Below are 18,962 nucleotides of genomic sequence, written 5' to 3'. Positions count from 1 at the left end.
CACACGTGCTTGGCAGAATAGAAATGCCAGGCCATAACATCTAGCTCAGTATTGTCTGACAGTGGTCCTCCAGGGTTTCTGACTGTGGACATTGCCAGCCGGGCCTGGAAGTGCCAAGGATTGAACTTGCAACATCTGCATGCAACCTATGTGCTTTACCACTGAGCTCTAGAGCCTTTCTCCTGACTTGCCTGACCTATTGTGCCATCCTCCTGCCACACACACAAAAAAAGGATTTAAGTCTCAAACAAAAGTCAGTATAAAGTATACAAACAGAATGGATGCTTCTACACTGAAGTAGAAACCCCATCTCCTCTGTATTGTTGGGTTCTAATCAAGATTTGCTGTATGGGCAAGGTAGCTGAGTTAATTTATCCTTTTTCTCCTGTTCAGATCCCGGAAACCATCAGCAGTAATGAGGTGTATGTGCCCTCTTTATGATCCTAACAGACAGCTATGGATAGAACTGGCTCCTTTAAGTACACCTAGGATAAATCATGGTGTGCTTTCAGCAGGTAAGAAAGTTATTTGTTTCTTTAGTAGGAGAATACAAGGCTAAATCTGTTAACTCAGGGGTCAGCAAACTTTTTCAGCAGGGGGCTGATCCACTGTCCCTCCAATCTTGTGGGGGACCAGACTATTTTTTTTCGGGGGGGGGGAATGAACAAATTCCTATTCTTCACAAATTACCCAGAGATGCATTTTAAATAAAAGTACACATTCTACTCATGTAAAAACACCAGGCAGGCTCCACAAATAACCCAGGGGTGCATTTTAAATAAAAGGACACATTCTACTCATGTAAAAACACACTGATTCCTGGACTGTCCGCGGGCTGGATTTAGAAGGCCACTGGGCCAGATCTGGCCCCCGGGCCTTAGTTTGCCTACCGATGTGTTAACTGTTTTCAAAGCCAATATTGTTTGTTTGTTTGTTTGTTTGTTTGTTTGTTTGTTTTGCTTCTTTGATCACAACCTTGGAGAATATTAACCTGTGAAATACTCAAGAAGGTTCTCAAGTATTTTGGAGGACAACCAAAGGGTGGAGACTCAGTTAGAGTCAGGATTGGCGACATATTTGGTAGATCCTGCATCTATCGTTTGTCCCCACTGCCCCCAAAGCTCAGGGAACTTTCCATGAGAGACAAAGTGTCACCACCAAAAGATAACATTGGCAAAACAACAACCACAACATATGTGTATCAACTTCTTTGGAACTTCCTCATATAGTATATAATGTATACAAATAAAATAAAATTCGACAAACTTGGCAATAGGAAAACTACACTCATTTCAGACTTTCTGTGTTGCATCACATATTCAAGCATCGATAGATTTTGTAAGAAAGAATTTAATCAGTTTAAAACTGGTATCAAAACCCATGGCTTTGAAGTATTCTTATAAGCTTTGAAATGCTGTTCGGTATCTAGTAGAAACTTGTTAAACATGTTATTACAAGAACGTTCTGCTTTAAAACAACTGGAATCTTGCTCTGTGTTATCTCCTAAATAAAAGAATAAAACTGTTCCCAGTATAACATTTTTATTTTTATATGTTCATTGGAATATAATTGCCACAAACTAGTGTTCTAGAATAAATAAAACATCAAGCCATCAATACATATAAGGTATAAAGACTAAGCAGCAAAAAGAAAGAAATATCAACACTGATTTGGACCTGTAACTGCCCTAATTCTGGATACCTGATAAAAGATCATGATGGTCATTTGTGATTATGGTTTCCTGGAACCTCCATGTCCCAAGGCAGTATGAATACTCATTGGTGGAAAGCAACCACAGAAGAGGGCTATGGCCTTCCATGTCCTGTTTGTGGGCATCTGTGGGTGATAGACCTCTGGTCTGATCCAGCTAGGCTCCTAGTTCTCATGAATACCAGCTAGATGTGCCACCAGTGCAACTTGCATTTCCAAATCATTTTGTGGTCTGTTTTTCAGAAGGGTTCCTGTTTGTACTTGGAGGTCAAGATGAAGATAAAGTCACTTTAAACTCTGGAGAAAAGTATGATCCAGATACCAATTCATGGAGTTCTTTACCACCAATGAATGAGGCAAGTCTGCCTTTTTGTTAGCCGTCGCCCCCACCCACCCCAATTTCTGCAGTTTCGTTCTGATCAGATCTTTGGATATCCATTTATGTTGGTTAACAAAAACTAGGATAGTTATTTCTGTTAAATTCTTCAGTTTCTTTTGTAAGTGAATTTAATAAATGCTACTCTACTTATTTCCAATAGGCACGGCACAACTTTGGCTTGGTAGAGATTGATGGAGTGCTATATGTTCTGGGAGGCGAGGATGGAGAACGGGAACTCATCTCTATGGAGTCCTATGACATTTATAATAGGACTTGGACGAAGCAACCGGACTTGACAATGATTAGGAAGGTAGGAACTAAGCAAAAACAGGATGCTATTTTTCAAACTGTTTCTAAACTGCTGCATTTGGTTTAATGTTGCTTGACATTTCTACACTTCTTTCCCATGTTCCTAAGTTCAGAAAGCTGGCTAAATCTCAAGCTGATACAGAGCAAGGTTGAATTCCAGAAGAGCAATCTTGAGCCAGATAATGGCTCAAAACACTTACCTCATCAACTGTTGTATTTTCTGTTTAAATTGCATCAGGAACAGTAAACTTATCTGTTGGTTAATGTGTGAGAGAACTCCTCCCCCCCCCAGAAGTATTTTGATTTTAAAGGGCTCGTGCTTCACTTTATTTGTTTTCTTACTATTATTACTGTCTGACATATACATTAACCAGATGACAAACAGTGCATGATAGCTTTGGATTTTGCTTTTTTAAGATTGGTTGCTATGCGGCTATGAAAAAGAAGATCTATGCAATGGGCGGGGGTTCGTATGGCAAGCTTTTTGAGTCCGTTGAATGTTACGACCCAAGGATCCAGCAGTGGACAGCTATCTGTCCGCTAAAAGAGAGGAGGTTAGTAAATTACTAGTAACACGTATCATTGCCTTAATCCTGCATACCATCCAGTGCTCCACAGGTGAAAGTAGAGGAACGTATATGTGTTTATAAACCACCCTTATTTCTTGCAGCAAGGATCATTTCCTGAGATGCTACATCTCCCCAATTGCTGAAGGCTCCTCCTCTTTACATGGTCTACATAACTGACCAAAGTATTGTTGTTGATGTTGTTATTGTTATTGTTGTGGTTATTAATTTAAATTTATATGCTGTCCTTCATCAGAAGACTACAGGGTAGTTTACAACATGGAATGCAAATGAAAGTACATAACATGATAGCTATACAATGTGAAAATCAAAACAATTATATAAATTATTATAATAAGAAATATGTAATAAAATACATCATAAGAACTAATGGATTTTAGAGTGTAAGCTGCAACTCAAAACACTGTCTATTGTTAGGCAGTTATGGTTGCAGATTTTGTCTGTGGGATGTTGTCTTTAGTTTGTGCAGTTGATTGTTCCCTTTTTGGAAAGCTGAATTGCATTTTTGTAAATAATTCTTAGTGTTTAAGTTGCTGCTACCAAGGGAGGAACTTGTTAGGTCTCAGGAGTTACGGTAGGTTTCAGTGGATATGAGATTCATAGACAGATGAACAATGGGGATGGCAAGGCAGCTTAGAAACAAATAGTTATACTTTTCTAAACAATCAATAAACTTACAAGATTAAAATAATGGTGATGAGCAAGTGTGAAAGGCTTGTCAGCTCAGGTAGCTGATGTTGTGGTTTTTACATGTGTGTGATACTGAGATCATACTGTCCTCTTTGGTTTTCATGCCTTCACCTATACAGCATGTATTACAGTGGTACCTCGGGTTACAAACTTAATTCGTTCCGGAGGTCTGTTCTTAACCTGAAACCGTTCTTAAACTGAGGTGCATTTTCAGTAATGGTGACTCCCGCTGCTGCCACCGCCGTGCGATTTCCGTTCTCAAACCTGGGGCAAAGTTTGTAACCCGAGGTAGTACTTCCGGGTTAGCGAAGTTTGTAACCTGAGGTGTTTGTAACCTGAGGTACCACTGTATTTTTCTTGACTTCATGTTGCTTTTATTTTACGAGTGACGGGGTCTCTCTTTTTTATAGCATGTATCTCACTACATTAAGCCATAGTTTGTTTGTTTTAAATCACTCCAAATGTTAGTAGCTCTGTCAAATTCTGCTTAATGTCAAGAGAGCAGGAATTCTGAATTAACCTGGACACCCAAGATTCCTCTTACATCTTTTTTTTTTAAAGGTTTGGGGCTGTGGCCTGTGGAGTTGCTTCAGAACTCTATGTCTTCGGTGGAGTGAGAAGTCGTGATGACAATCAATCCAGTGAGATGGTGACGTGTAAATCAGAATTCTATCACGATGAATTTAAAAGGTAACAACTGCTAAGATAGCTCACTAACATGATCTTACAGCCTCTAAAATAGCTGTTGACCTTTTTATCACTTACAGTTTAATTGAATAGTTGTAATGCAACTGCACATGCAGAGGTGCCCTGTAGAGGCTGTCTTTTTCTGAGTCTAGCCCAGCGCAGTCTGCTCTGATTGAGAATTTGTAGAGATGCTGCCAGACAGATATTTTCCAACGCTGAGTGTAACCTGATATTATTTAGCTTGAAATTCCAGCCAGGGACTGTCTGCATGCAGTACATGGGCTCCAATGCTGAGTTATGGTCTCTTCCCTTTTGGGAAAAAAATAAAATATATGCCCTGTTGCATGAGTAAATCTAACCCCTGGCATTTTTTCCAGATAGAATAATAGATTTATTTTTATGAAGTATTAGTGTATGCCAGCCTTGTTTGGTTTTTCATTTAAATCTTAACTTGACCTGTAAGCTGTGCCTGCATAGTTTTCATGAGAACTGGTTGAAAGTTCTTGCTTCTGTGGGTTATGCCTGAAATAATAAGCAAGACTGAATACTTAACAGTGGTGCCATACTAATTGTGTAATGTTAATCTTCCTGTTCTGGGAGCATGTCTGCATTCAATAAATCTTTCTATACATGTAGTTCCACTTGTTTACATCTGTTAACCAGAAGATGGTGCTATTTTACAAGGATGGACTGTTTTTTCGACCTCACTCTCTCTATTCTCTTGTTATAACTGTGTGCCAGACAACCATTTTTGTGTCCCTGCTTTCTTCCTATACTGGGACTGCAAGCTGCTCTTTTGTTCGTGCACATCTTTAAAGTTACTCAAGCAACTCTGTGCTCTTAAACACATGCCAGCAAACTTGCTAGATGTGAATACAGCAGAGGAGGAAGAGTGGCTCAACAGTGAGGATTAGAGACATTGCAAGAAATTAATGAATACAAATATTTGAACCATATATTTAGATTTTGAGTTGCTGGTCATACTAGCACAGCATTGTCTGCTCCGACAGGTGGCAGCTCTCAGATGGAGTTGTCATACCACCTGAAATCCTTTCATTTGAAGATGAGATTGCGCCTACGACCTTCAGAATCCACTGAGTAATGAAGCCTCCCATCATGTAAAGGTTGACGCCTGTTAGATAAAATACTAATATTTGCACTAAAAAAATGGAGCACTGACAAGGGCAGGACACAGGAAACAGTGTACATTTCAGGTACTAATTGTACAAAAGACAGCTTGTATGGACATTTTGACATCCACCTGCTTTATCCAGAAAAGGATTCTGGTATGCATTCAAGACCCAACCTAGATGAGTAGGGAGCTAGGCCTCGAGGTGTAACAACATCAGGTTAGAAATCCTATTCTTAAGATATCCGTGGACTTTCATTCATTTTCTTGCCCGGGGCGAGTAAATTTGTGAGGCGAATATCTTTGGCATCTGTGTGTCTCTTGGTTGCAAAAGGCCCTCTACAAATTATACTTTAAAGGTTGCCTTTTCTTGCAGGTGGATCTACTTGAATGATCAGAACTTATGCATCCCAGCCAGTTCTTCGTTTGTGTATGGAGCTGTGCCCATTGGGGCTAGTATCTATGTGATTGGGGATCTTGATACAGGTTAGAGTCTAAACAATATATATTGTGTGGTTTTTTTCCCTTTATTGTATGTATTTGTTTCTCAGAGGACATACTGCAAGGCAGAGGGAGCTAATGTGCTCCTCAAGAGTTTGGCTACTTACATTTTTGGAGTACTGATAGTATGAAACTCTTTGGTGATTCCATGTTTAATTCTTTAGTTCTTTTGTAACTTGTTCCACTTGCTTAAAATTAAATCCCACACTTAAAATATATAAGGCAGATTAGGGGAGGAGACTTCATTCATCACATTTCTATCTGAGTGCCTTTTGGAGAGCAACCATGCTAAGTGTTTCACTTTAATGAACATTGTTGATGTGAAATTATAGCTGGGAAAGCAAATTATCTTGTTTTCACTTATTTCAAATAAGTATAACCTAGCTTTCTTTCTTTCTATTCTATCATGCATTTTGTTCTAATAAGCTTGACTTGTTCAACCAAAGTGAGGGTAATTCATTTTTGCCACCGATCCCTGTCTCTTTGAAAAAAGTAGCCATGTTAGTTCACTTCAGTGAAAATGACCGTTCTGTGACATCTTAAGTAATTTGTTATGTAATTTGTCACTTGCAGTTCACAAAAGACTCATGTGATAAAGTTGACTCTGGTCAATGAAAACTCATTGCACAATAACGCATATTCTGGGATTTGAAAGCACCATGTACTACTTGAATTGCATTTATCTGCCTTGTTCATTTATCTGTTTTGGCCAAGGCCTTTTTTTGTATATTCAGAGTAGTTAATCTTGCCAAAGGATTAGGATATCGGCATTCTCTCATCAGCTTGGCAAGTGAGTCAACATAGGCTCCAAAAACCATCTGTTGGTCATGTTCAGCCTTTACTCATCCATCCAGTGTTTTCCTCACATCTTTAAAAACAGTCACTGAAAACTAGGACATAAAAGGAAATTTTGAAGCCTTCTGCAGTATCACTGCTAAACCACGTGTCTGGCTTCTTCCTAAAAGACAAGCCCAAATGTCATCTCAAGAGCCAAAGGTGTCCATTAATGCTGCATTTGTTGCATCTTAGCCTTTTAACATTTTGCTATAAAACCTTTTCAGAGCTGTGCTATGCAAACTTGAATGGGGGGGGGGTTGTTCTTAGGATTTGAATAGTTTATATTTTGCTAGCTCCTGTTCTTAAATGGTCCACCATTGAAATACCACATTCTGTATTCTCAAATATCATTTTACAACTAACAACTATCTCTTTCTTGGTGTGTTTAGGGCACAGCAAGTAGGGGAGGGGGTTGGGTAAAGGAAATAAATATATCCTTAATCTGAATATTTGCAATAGAGCCTTCCCATATAATAACAGTGTGAGATGCAAAATGCATATGTTTTTGAACTTGGTATTGCTTTGCATTTTTTTAAAGTGAGGGAAACCCAGATCTGCAACAGGTTTCTATTTTGAATTCCACTGATGCTATTGAGTAAATCTTTCCCCATATGCTGTTTAAATCCTAAAGCTAAAAATATATTTCCTAATAGGTACCAATTACGATTATGTTCGAGAATTTAAAAGAAGCACCGGAACTTGGCACCATACGAAGCCACTCTTTCCATCGGATCTTCGCCGTACTGGATGTGCAGCTTTGCGTATAGCAAACTGCAAGCTTTTCCGGCTCCAGCTCCAGCAAGGATTGTTCCGCATCCGTGTTCCTTCTCCTTGAGAGAACTTCAGAAAACAGAGGAGATGGGAATAATTTGAGAGGCACTCCACCATAACAATATATCTTTATATAAAGGAGAAACAAACATCTTGCGGCAGAAACTTAAACTGTATGCTCGGCTTTGGTATGGTATCTGTCCTGTTTTTTTAACTGCTTAAATGCTTAAGCCTCAGCATTTGCTTTGGGGCAAGTCATTGTACATTGAGAAACATGGTTGAGGAGGTATCTTAAGTTCAGTTTATCTAAAGATACTAAACCATGCTATTGAAGCAGTTCCTTTGCTTCAAACCAGGAGGAGTGGATTAAAAAAAATGAAACCTATTGAAATTGGGACTGTGGGGGAATCAGTAAGGGACATTTTCATCAAGGAGAATTGTTACAAATAACTTTGCTGTGTTGACATTAGATGACATTGATAACACAGGAAATCCTGTATGAAAACCGATCTCACTAGTATGCCAAAAGAGACTGTTAACTCTACTGTGGAGAAAGATGGGCAGTTGCACCTTTTACTTCAAGGCCTTCCTGACAATTGAAGGCCTGTGCCTGAAAGGATAGAATTGTACATATGTCACTTTTCCGTGTGTTTTCACTCCTAAGAATCTTTTTAAAAACATACCAGTATGTTTAAAATGGACTAAACTGAGCTAAAGATTTCAGTACAGTAGAGAACTGAGAGTGACACAGATTTTTTTGTAAATCTTGTGTACGTCAAATGATCTAAAATGGTGTGTCATATGTGGACCAGCACAAACCCACATGCTGCAGTAGCCACTCACTTGAAAAACAGTGAGTGAGGTTGGTTGGGTGGTGGGTGGGTGAAGGCTGGGTTTTCCGGAATTGCCATGCTATTACTATCAGCCAGTTTACGCAGCACACAAATCTGATTCTGATTCTTTCTTTTTTTTTAAAGAGAAATACAATAAGGAGTGTTTTTCCAAACAACTTGAAAGTTGCTGCAGGTTTACAGGGCTGAAAACTTTAATACCTATACTAGTGCAAAAAGTGAGGAATGTAAAAGACTGATTTTTAACTTGTGGGGAGGGTGGGAGTGGAACTATTAAACAGTAATACATTTCAGACTTGCTCTGGAGAATTATATTGGGATCAAAAGCTGGTGTACAAATGACCTATTTCTAAGATATAGTCTTACTGAGTACTGTTGAACTTTAGAGTGCAGTTATAGTGAAGTATTTTTTTCTGGGTTTTTTTGTAACTTTTTGCTCACAAATAATAATATTTAATTGATAGCAATTTTTTGCTGGTAGAACACTGTTTACCTCACTACTGAAACTTTATTTTGTTACTTTGTTAGTGAAACACAATAATTTAAAAAAAGAAGAAATGGAAAAGGGCACAGTCTTGCACTACAACCTTTGCAAACTATATCCTTATAAGATTTAGTGCTTTCCACTTTGGAAAGTTGTAGGACCTCAGTTGTGCCTGTTGCACTCCAGTGTTGCAGGGCCAGATGTTGCTCTTGTTTATGCTACCATAAACCCAGAGGGGTGCCTGTTGTCTTAGAAGGTAACACTGAAAGAGAAGTGACAACTAGTACCACGCAACAATGCTGTATTAATACTGTTAGAAGAGACACTCCAGAATCTAGGAAGTTTTGACAAGAGTAAGCACATTTTAAGCCTTATTTAGTTCAAGGGAAGAGATTTGCCACGCAATTTTGTGCATGTCTACTGTGAAATAAGTCCCATTAAGTTCAGTAGGTCTTGCTCTTCAGTAACTGTGTTTAAAATTGCAGCCTTAAGCACATGCTCAACATGTCCACTGTATGTTAGCTTGATCATGGCATTCATTCTTAATAAGATAGGTCAATCATGTCACACTTACACAAAGTGTGTATTCTATGCATTTGTGCCATTGGGGATACAATTCAGAAATTGAAGTATCAGAATTCTGACTCTGCTCAGAGGTTACAATCCAGAATAACATTTGGCTTGACTCATGCAAGCAATGGAACCACAACTCTGCCCCACTCCCCAAACAGTGGGAACTGAGAGATGCTTCTAAGTTCATTCATATAATACTATAAACTATTTTCTCGTCAACTTCAAAAGTTTTGCAGAAAATCCAAAGGCTGCAATTCTCAAGTAATCCACCCTATTTTACAGTCTCCCAATTTTCCCTCTCAGCTACTTATTCCTTACAGGCAGCTATTCCCCACCCCGTTATGCTTTGTGCTTTTGTGTTGAGGGATTCTTCACATATTTTCAGGCAGAACAAAGGACTAGTGAGGGATAATCTTGAGTTGCTTATGATCCTATTGGGGTGGCAGCATAGGGAACTTACCAGATAGTTTCCAACTGAACCCTTACTTGTGTGTTGTCCTCCCTTTGGCGTTAACTGAGATGCACTCCAGTCTAAACTTCTAGACCAAAGAAGACCAGTTTATGTACAAAAGTAAGAGGGAGGCAACTGACAAAAGGGGGAGATGTGTGTATTGTTTGCTTAGCTCATGAGAAGCTGGTTCATTAGAGGTGATTATGAGTTTCGTTCATATGCTCTTTCGGGTGGAGTTTTTGGTGTGTTTGCAGTTCTGCCCTCTTAAATTTGCTTGTCCCTTTGGAAGTTAACAACTGGGAAGAGCGTAGGAGTGGCCAAACCACCCCAAGGAGCCTTTCCTTTCCATGGCCCAAGGCTGCCTGTTTCGCCAAGTAGCAGGGAACATCCTAATTCAGCCTTCCCTAATCCAGTGCCATCCTCGCAACTGTTTTGACCTACACTCCCATCATCCTTGACTAGCTGCCACAGGCTGATGTTTGAAAGCTTAAAAATCTGGAGGGCATCAGGTTGGAGAGGGTTGCTAATTGTTCGGAGAGGCTGTCCTTGCCCTGTCCGTGTTTATAATAGTGAAATTCTAGTGTACCTTACTAAGGAACAAAATTCCATACGGTGAATCTAATGATGCTGTGAGGAGCAATCTTATTTTGATTTCGCTAACATTTCAGAGAGTGTTGGTTTTCTTTTAAAAATAAAAAATAAATGCAAGGTTCTTGTTGAAAGAGAAGCTGAAAACATAATTTATAATGTATTCCTAACGAGGATATCTTAGTCTTCTTGCTTGTGAGCTGCTGCACAGGAAATATTTAGGGTGAGATGCTGCTACTGCTATGTATTGCATTGTTAAAGCACACTTAATTGCAGAATACAGTCACTCAAACCAGCGTTGACAAAAAGCTGTTGGGTACATGTAGTTGAACAGAGGGGCAGCGTCTGATTGGGAAGTGACTAGTAATGAGTTGCATACACAGGTACTGTATTGACAGTCACTGCAGAGCAATGAAGTCAGTGCAATTTTAGGTACCTAATATTTGGTTTTGAGCTTTTCTAGAGGAACTTGCAGCTGATGAGTTAGTACAGTAGGACTAACTGGTCTCATTTGCCAGCCTTGGGATCCTACAGTTAGCTACACAAGGAAAAGCTTCTCTGTCTACCATCATGGCCATGTCTGTAGAACCATTTTGCCAACTTGGATCTTGGAGCCAAACTAGATGTTGTGACAGCAGACCTGTGTGTTGGAATTGGATTGCTGCCTCATAAAGCAGTGTTGTAGCAGCAACTTAAAGCTGGTGGGAGTGAGGACGGAAAGTAACCTGTCCCCACCTTTTCTCCCCTCTATCATCTCTCTCTCTCTCTCTCTCTCTCTCTCTCTCTCTCTCTCTCTGTATTTCTCCTAGGGAGAAGCAATTTCAAGGAGAAAGGCATTGGAAAAGGGGTTGGTTTTCTACTTGTGGCACTACCATTTCTAGTTTTGGTCCTTTAAGACTAGGGTGCAGATTCTGTTTATTCCACTGGACCCTGCACAGAATAATATCCACTCCTTGGTTTTGAGTTTAGCATATGTTGCCTGCACTGCCAATGATGGCTTGATCTGTGGCTTTGGTTGCATAGCAACTATTTATGCTTCATTTTGATTGTGAAATAAGCCTTAGTTAGCATCCTGCAATAGGTGTGCTTCTGGATGTAAATCAAAACTACTTGTTTATCTTATGCAAGCTCTGCTTTATGTTCAGTTTGGCAAGAGCAATCAAAGCCTGTTGAAAATGTGATTGGAATCACCTCTGAGATCCTGGTTTAAAATACAGTTATAATCAATTTTATCGTCACAATTTTTAAAGTTAAGTGGAGAGAATATGAGCCACATTCTGCAAAGAATGGGGTGTATATCAGAATCCTTAAAGAGACAGCCAGTGGTAGAAATAGGAATATTTATTTGTTACTGTTTCTGTCCTCAATACCTGTCAATATAAAGCTTCTGAAAGCATGGAGCCTACATTTGTTGCACATAATACAGTATGCAATAACGAAAATAAGTGCCAAGAGTTCTCTTTCTACGCAGGTATTGTGGATCTCATCCGTTAGAGCACAGGGATGTTTAAGACCTTGAGCTGCAAAAAGAATGGTGGAATTCTTTAATAAAGAAACTTTGCACATCTTAGAACTGTTCAAATCAAAGTTCTGCAGGGCCTTATTATTTTCTCTTAATTTATACTCCAAAACTGCCTCAGAAAACATCGCTGCCTGTAGGGCATATGGGCACGCTACTGCCCCATTGGTATTCTATGCCATGCATTTAAATAGTAAATGGCAGCTGACCATTTTTATTTTTAACTTCGTATAAATATTGTAAAGTGTGAACTTGATCCATTCCCTGTGGGTGTATTTGGACTCGTGGGAAGGCATCATCATAGGTCTCATTGCAGCCTCCTTCTCTCCATCTCCTTTCCATGTGCTCTGCAGCATGCCAGCAATTGCTCTTAACGAGAGCCTGTTACTCACAATGAGTATTTCATGGCCAGGGCCCTTAGAAGAAGAGAGACGTGGCTGGATGTGTATGTGAGAGCTGCATACAGGACTCTCGTTGCAAGTTTTGGCTGAGAGCAGCAGTCCACATACCCCAAGGAAGAGTGAAAAAGAAGAGAGTCCTTTGTTGATCCCCATGTCAGTCCCCTCCTGAATCTGCAGCTCTTTCCACTGGGCAACAGATCATGTCTAGTGCAATTTATTTTAACTGATTTTGCTTACAGAAGGAAAGTTGCACATCTCAGGTTGCACATCTTAATCCTAAATTAAGGAACTGAAAAGAACTGCAATTTGTTCTTAATCCTAAATTAAGGAACTGAAAAGAACTGCAATTTGTTCTTAATCCTAAATTAGCCTGTTATTAACTTGTTAACATTATGAAATTGACAACATTTAAAATAGTTTTGAGGTATTTTTCTTCTAAAGAAGCCTCAATAGTAAACAGGAAGTTAGGATTTTTAACTGTTACTTAACTTATTTTATCAAGTGCTCTATATCCAACTGTAAGGGACAGGTGTAAAAGTGCCAGATAGATCTGTTGTCTGGTTGCTTAAATTTCAAATGTTTTACTTGCTGTGGGTGCAGTCCAGAGTCATTAAAGTCGGTCTTCCGTTTGACCATCAACTTGATATGCATAGGATTTTAATGTTGTGGTCTTTGCCTTTTTATTGTAAAATCATACTAACTGATTTTAAAGTCTTGGGTGGTTTTGAAAGTTTGTTAACTAGGAATGAAAGTGTAGCTGTCCCTTCTGAGTCCATACCTAACATACACTAGATTCTTCAAATAAAACATTCCTCATGCTCTTTGTTAGAATTCACCATTTTAATATTGCTTTGGCTGATGTAACTATTTAGTGTGTTTGAATCACCTGGGACAAACTAGGCAATGCCAATTATCATTGGCATTTAACGCTGCAATCCCATACACCCTTACCGGGGAGTAAGCTCCGTTGAACACTCTGCGGCTTACACCTGAGTTGACATGCACAGAATTGCACTGTAAGTATTCTTGCTGGATAGTTAATGTGTTAAGTGGGTATTTCTCTATAGGCGGCCTGTGGGTTCCCTTTAATACTCTTAGTAACACAAAAAGGAACAGTTACTTAGTTTAACAGGAAGAAGATTGCAGAGTGGCATTTTTTCTTCTGTTATTTCTTTAGAAGCTAGCAGAAGGCCCATCATTACAGTGGTGGTGTGTGTGTGGAAGTAGGCTTTGCATATTCCAAAGGGTGCAGAGCACATAGATGTTGAATCCTGCCAGGAATGCAGTGTGCAGGACACCCAGAAGAGAGGTTTTGGTGTTACTGTGCCATTATCCCCAAGTGAAGAGGCCAATCCTCTTCTACTTCTCTGTTCCAGCTGCCATCCAGACCCTCTTAGTCTCCATCACTTACCAACCCCTCTGCAAAAAAGGGGAGAGGGCAAGACCCCTTCCATTTCCATTAACCCAGTTGTGTTATATCTAGTTTGGTAATCACCTGAGACTAAAAAGTGGTTGGATATAACTCAATAAGCTGAAACGCTATGGTTAGCTGTACAGTGTAAAAATGAAATTCAGCATTCTGCTCCATACCATGTTTTGACTTCAACTGCACTGAAGTAAAAATTACTAGTGTTATGTCATAGCTTGAATTTTTACTATTAACTATAGCAAAATAAAACAACCAACAGGCTAAAGCAGGAATTTCCAGCCTTTGCTTCTCAGGAAAAGCAGAACGATGGCTTAACATGTGTGCAAAGACAACCTTTGCTTACCCTGTGTGGTCCAATCAGTTGTGTTTTTGTTCTGCTTGATACCAAGAGCCTTGTTCTATTCTTTAAAGGTGCTATTTTGACATAACTATTGAATTCTTTAACACTGTGCTTGAAAAAATCAAATTGATCCTTTACTTGAATGTTAGCTATCAATTGATGGTGAGTGGTGGCTCCTTTGTTCTTTCTTAGTTGAGGTCAGGGAAATTGTCCATATTTAAGGTACAACTTTTCTCTGTGAACAGCCTGTATACTGTCCATACTTACACCCTTCATGAAATAAAATAACTGCCCTTCACTGAACAATAGGCTTTTTTATCTAAGTATTGCTGTAAAATGTTGAAGTGTTCAATTTACATGGGGACTCTTTCTTCATGTATCTCATTCCTGTGAAATAGTTTTCTTGAGTTGCATCCAGTTCCCAGGAGGTGTCAGATAAGTACGAAACATTTACCTGATTGATTCTTTTTTTAAAAAGTTACTTTGAATGCACTGTACCTTCCTCTTGTAGACTTTTAAGAAGTCCTATACCATTTCACTAACTATTAATCATGGAAAGCTAAGCTGCCCATCCCCAAATACAGTGAAGGTAGGATATTAAAGAGAGGCAAATTGAAAGTTTGTCAAGTTTTCTGAACTTAATCAATGGGGGAAGGAACATGCCCAGAGCAGTTTCAGACAGGTTGATTTTGGGTGGCAAAATTATTCCCCACCTGCTTCCCCCTGTTTGCATAATGGCCCCACTCTGAATTGAAGCCAACTGCGGCTGCTGTTCTTAAAAAGGAGAAAGGGCAGGCCAACAATGACTTGTCTCTTTTGGAGGAAGTTGACTGGAATTTGTGCCTGCTATGCCTAGTTGAGGAAGAGGGAGGCTTTTGTAGAGGTAAGATAAAAGCAGGCAGCAATACTTTAGGTTCTCTTCCCAATTTTGGTGACAGTGGAGAAATATGAATATAATCTTCCATGCCATTTATGATCTCCCTGGGTAGGCTTGGTGTGGGGAAAACCTTTCACTCATTCATTATTATTATTTTTAACCAGATGTTATAACCATCGGGGTGAAAAACACAATACAGTTAAATCAATTGCTTCTTTGTCCTCAGGTTGTCCTTGCAATTTCACTGCATCAAGGCAAGGCTGCTATTTTAGTAACTTTCTTATCATTGCCTGATAAGGGAGAGAAAGAAAAAGAACGTAATATGGATCAATAATTTGTTCATGTGTTCTGAACCCTCTTAGTGGAGCCTCTCATTTATTGACACCTTTCTGACTAAGTTTTTTGTTTTGTTTTTGCACTGGGATTTGAAACTTTGTTTTTATCAATAATAATTATAGTTTGTCTTCTTCAAGCACAGATCCATTCCTGGCTGCCGCAGGAAACCCCACCAGGTGGAGGCTGCTTCATATTTGGGCAGGATGTTTCCCATCAGATCTGTATTTCTTCAGTGTAGGTTTGGTTTGCTCTATGCCAGGGGTAGGCAATCGCCTTCTAAATCCGGCCCGCAGACGGTCCGGGAATCAGCATGTTTTTACATGAGTAGAATGTGTCCTTTCATTTAAAATGCATCTCTGGGTTATTTGTGGGGCATAGGAATTCGTTCATATTTTTTTTTCAAAACTTGGTCCGGCCCACCACATGGTCTGAGGGACAGTGGAGCGGCCCACGGCTGAAAAAGGTTGCTGACTCCTGCTCTATGCTGTAAGGCTGCCTGCTATTCTGAGCTACACATTTGCATCCATCCAACCATTGGATACAAAAATGAAATGTCCTCAGACTTTTCTAGTATTCAGGATGTCATAGCAAAAAGACAGAGTGTGTGGTTTAATTTTTTTATAGGGAATATGGGCCCAATTTAATGATAAATACATACATGTAACAAATCTCCGATAGATCTCCACCGTCACCCATTTTCAGGGGAAAAAGTTTTGGTGGGGTTTAACATCTTCCCTACCTACCACTTATCTGCCCTTCCAATTCTCCTCTCCGCCAGGCAGCTGTGTATTTGGGGAGGGGGGGGTATTGAGTGTCTGTTGCATTTGTTTTAAATGCAGCATCTAATTCAACCCTCTCTTTTCCAGCTGGAACTTAAGATGTTTATTCAACTTTAGAAAGACCTACTTACATTATCTTTATAAGCTAATGCCAACTTATAGCATATTCAGGTAAATCTCTTTTTTCCTATACAAATCCACAGTGGGCAAAACTATGACAAGAACTGTATGCAAGAGGAAGTTAGTAAACCATAACCACCTCTCCACCTTCTTGTTCAGCTCAGCTATGCAACTTTTGTTTGTATGCTCTTCTGAAAGGACTATGCAGACAAAAGAGAGCAACAACCTCTAACTTCTCTGTAAGTACCTGTGCTAAGAAATGCCTTCTGCCTCACCTCATTTGGCTATTTAGCATCTCCAGTCAAAGGGATTAGTCCAGATTTGGAAGGGAGTTGGTTTCTTGTTTCTGCTGAAATGCGTTCAGACATGCAGAGGGACGGGCAGGCAGACTGGTTAGTGGGTTTTGTGTGTGTGTTCCATTTACCTCTGAGCAAGTATTTGTCGTGTTTGAGCTGCTTCACTGTTTCACTTAGCACAAATGTAACTAATTGTTTTTTTGTGGTCTCTTGTTAATCTAAAAATTGCCTTCCAGAGAAAGTTGTATGCATATAAGCTTTGTTGAAATAAATGGGAGAGCACTGTTTTTAACCCTGTATTTATAGCAAAATTTGTTTCAACAGGACTTCAGTGCAGCTAATTTTCTGTGGATTGTGCTCACAGCTTTCTTTCAATGAGCTCAAAGAGAACTTAGATTTAAATATCATGTTTCTTTTCTTAATTGAAAAATGCATTAGATACTAGGATTTTAAATGTAGTTTGACTCTGTATAGCCAAGCCAAAAGGTAATTATACATTTCTTGTTCTTCCGACACATCCACAGTGTGTGTTAACAGAAATGCAGGTTATTTAAGGAAACATACAATTTTTGTACTTTGTCAAAGTGGCCTTTTTAGAGGAAGCACACAGTACATTGATTAATGTTGTGTAGCTGTATAATTTCAGAGGAACTTTTTTCGTATTGTATTGACAGAATTTGTATACATTTTTCAAAATAATATGCTCTTTTATTTAGAAGTGTGTAGACATAATGGGCAAAATCCAAAATACTCCATTCCACAATTCCCATCATTATATATTTTGCTTGGCTCTGTATATGTTGTGGGCAACCCCACAATCCTCAGTGGCATGTGTATTCTCTAAAGACTATTCCCTAGTAGTGAAGGGGATGGACCAGCTGCTTCCTCCCATGCAATATGAGACTTACAAAGTATCAGGGCTGTTGGATGTCTATGAGAACGCTGTTAACTCCATCCACTTAGTTTGTATATTTACAATATTAAGGTAGTGAATTGTAGACATGAAGTGCAGCTTTAAGACCCTAGATGTACAGAACAATCTCGTAAATGTATGACGTCTTCCATTGGGGGAAGAAGAGAGATTCATAGCTTCAGAGTTGTCAGACGCAAGCAATTTGCAAAAATAAGAAGTTATCACTACACATAACCAGCCTGGGGGATGCAGGCCACTCCCAGCTTTTGAGACCCCTGGCCATAAAAATAAAATAAAATGATACACAAAAACAAAATAAGGCACCAGAAATAGGAATTGAGTATAATTTGGGGGGGGGGTGTATTTAACAAATGTTTTTCTATCCTTTTTAAAATTCATGATATTTGGTTCTTGATGTTTATGGCTGACCTGCTGAATTTCCAAAAACTTTATTTTTCTTGCCATAGCTGCTGCTTTTAATTGCCATCTTGACAGTTAACATGAAAAATCCAGAAATTTTAATGGTATGAGAATCGGAATCAGACAAAATTATCTATGCATATATTCTGTTGCTTAGTGCTCAGTTTGCTTTCGTCTATGGATTCTACTAGATAGCATTAGGGGCAATGTTGGCAAACTGAATAATTGGAAGAGTCATACAAGAATAGGTTTCTGGGTTGGATTTTAAAATGGGATGTAAATGTCCCTCAAGTTATTTATGCAGTTCCACTGGAGTGTTTGCAATGCTAAGTAAGGCCTGTAGATTGCCAAAAATAATAGCAGTAATAATATTAATACCCTTGATGTTGTTGATGCTAATTCACAATTCTCTGCAAACCATAAGGGAAGTCAGTGTTTACTAGTGGACCTCCAAGATCACTTTTGTTTTATCAGCTCGGTCAACTGGGTTTGTTCAGATATCATATGTCTCCACAAGACACTCCAAGGAAGCCCCTCCTGTGCTGAATAGATGGGGCAGAAGATGAAACCAAACCAAGATGTGCAGATATGGCTAGAAACTACATTGAAAGCTGTTGTGTGGAGTTAGTCCTGAGCTAGCAGGCCCAGTGCTCCAGACTTGGACCAGTAGCAACTTTCCCATCATCTTGGGCTCAGTTTTTTTTCTAGCCACACTAGCCAACATTCCACCTTACCACATCTGCATCTACATACAAAGCCAGGCAGAAGTTTATTTTTTTAAAAAAAAAATTAAGTTAGTGGCATGCTTCTGGCTGTGTTTTTTATTCCTTGCTTACCCTTTGTAATTCAACTATCAGTCAGTGCTGGTGAGTATAATATATTTACTCTGCTGTGGGTGTCCCCGGCTCCCCCAGTCATGGGACAGAGCCCATTCCCATGGCTGCTCTTCCCATGAATGACAAAGTGATTTTAAGCTTCCAGCAGG

At 39.3% G+C, this 18,962-nt stretch overlaps 1 protein-coding gene across 3 annotated transcripts in view; it reads left to right on the top strand.

Annotated features, from left to right (window-relative positions):
* The window catches only part of GAN (gigaxonin), a 34,016-nt gene extending 21,292 nt beyond the window's left edge, over positions 1–12,724 (top strand). For 2 of the 3 annotated variants that reach the window (XM_082232336.1, XM_082232337.1), the window contains exons 5-11: positions 394–515; positions 1,954–2,066; positions 2,250–2,399; positions 2,816–2,952; positions 4,237–4,365; positions 5,868–5,977; positions 7,483–12,724. In XM_082232336.1, coding sequence (XP_082088462.1) covers positions 394–515; positions 1,954–2,066; positions 2,250–2,399; positions 2,816–2,952; positions 4,237–4,365; positions 5,868–5,977; positions 7,483–7,664 — 943 coding nt within the window. In that variant the 3' untranslated portion in view covers positions 7,665–12,724. The remainder of the gene's footprint in view (positions 1–393; positions 516–1,953; positions 2,067–2,249; positions 2,400–2,815; positions 2,953–4,236; positions 4,366–5,867; positions 5,978–7,482) is intronic. The other variant, XR_014221930.1, reaches the window with a different exon arrangement.
* The last annotated feature ends 6,238 nt before the right edge of the window (positions 12,725–18,962 follow it).

The sequence above is a fragment of the Podarcis vaucheri genome, assembly GCF_965113315.1.
Source record: "Podarcis vaucheri genome assembly, chromosome: 7".
Classification (NCBI taxonomy): domain Eukaryota; kingdom Metazoa; phylum Chordata; class Lepidosauria; order Squamata; family Lacertidae; genus Podarcis; species Podarcis vaucheri.
This window is presented reverse-complemented; position numbering and strand designations above follow the sequence as displayed.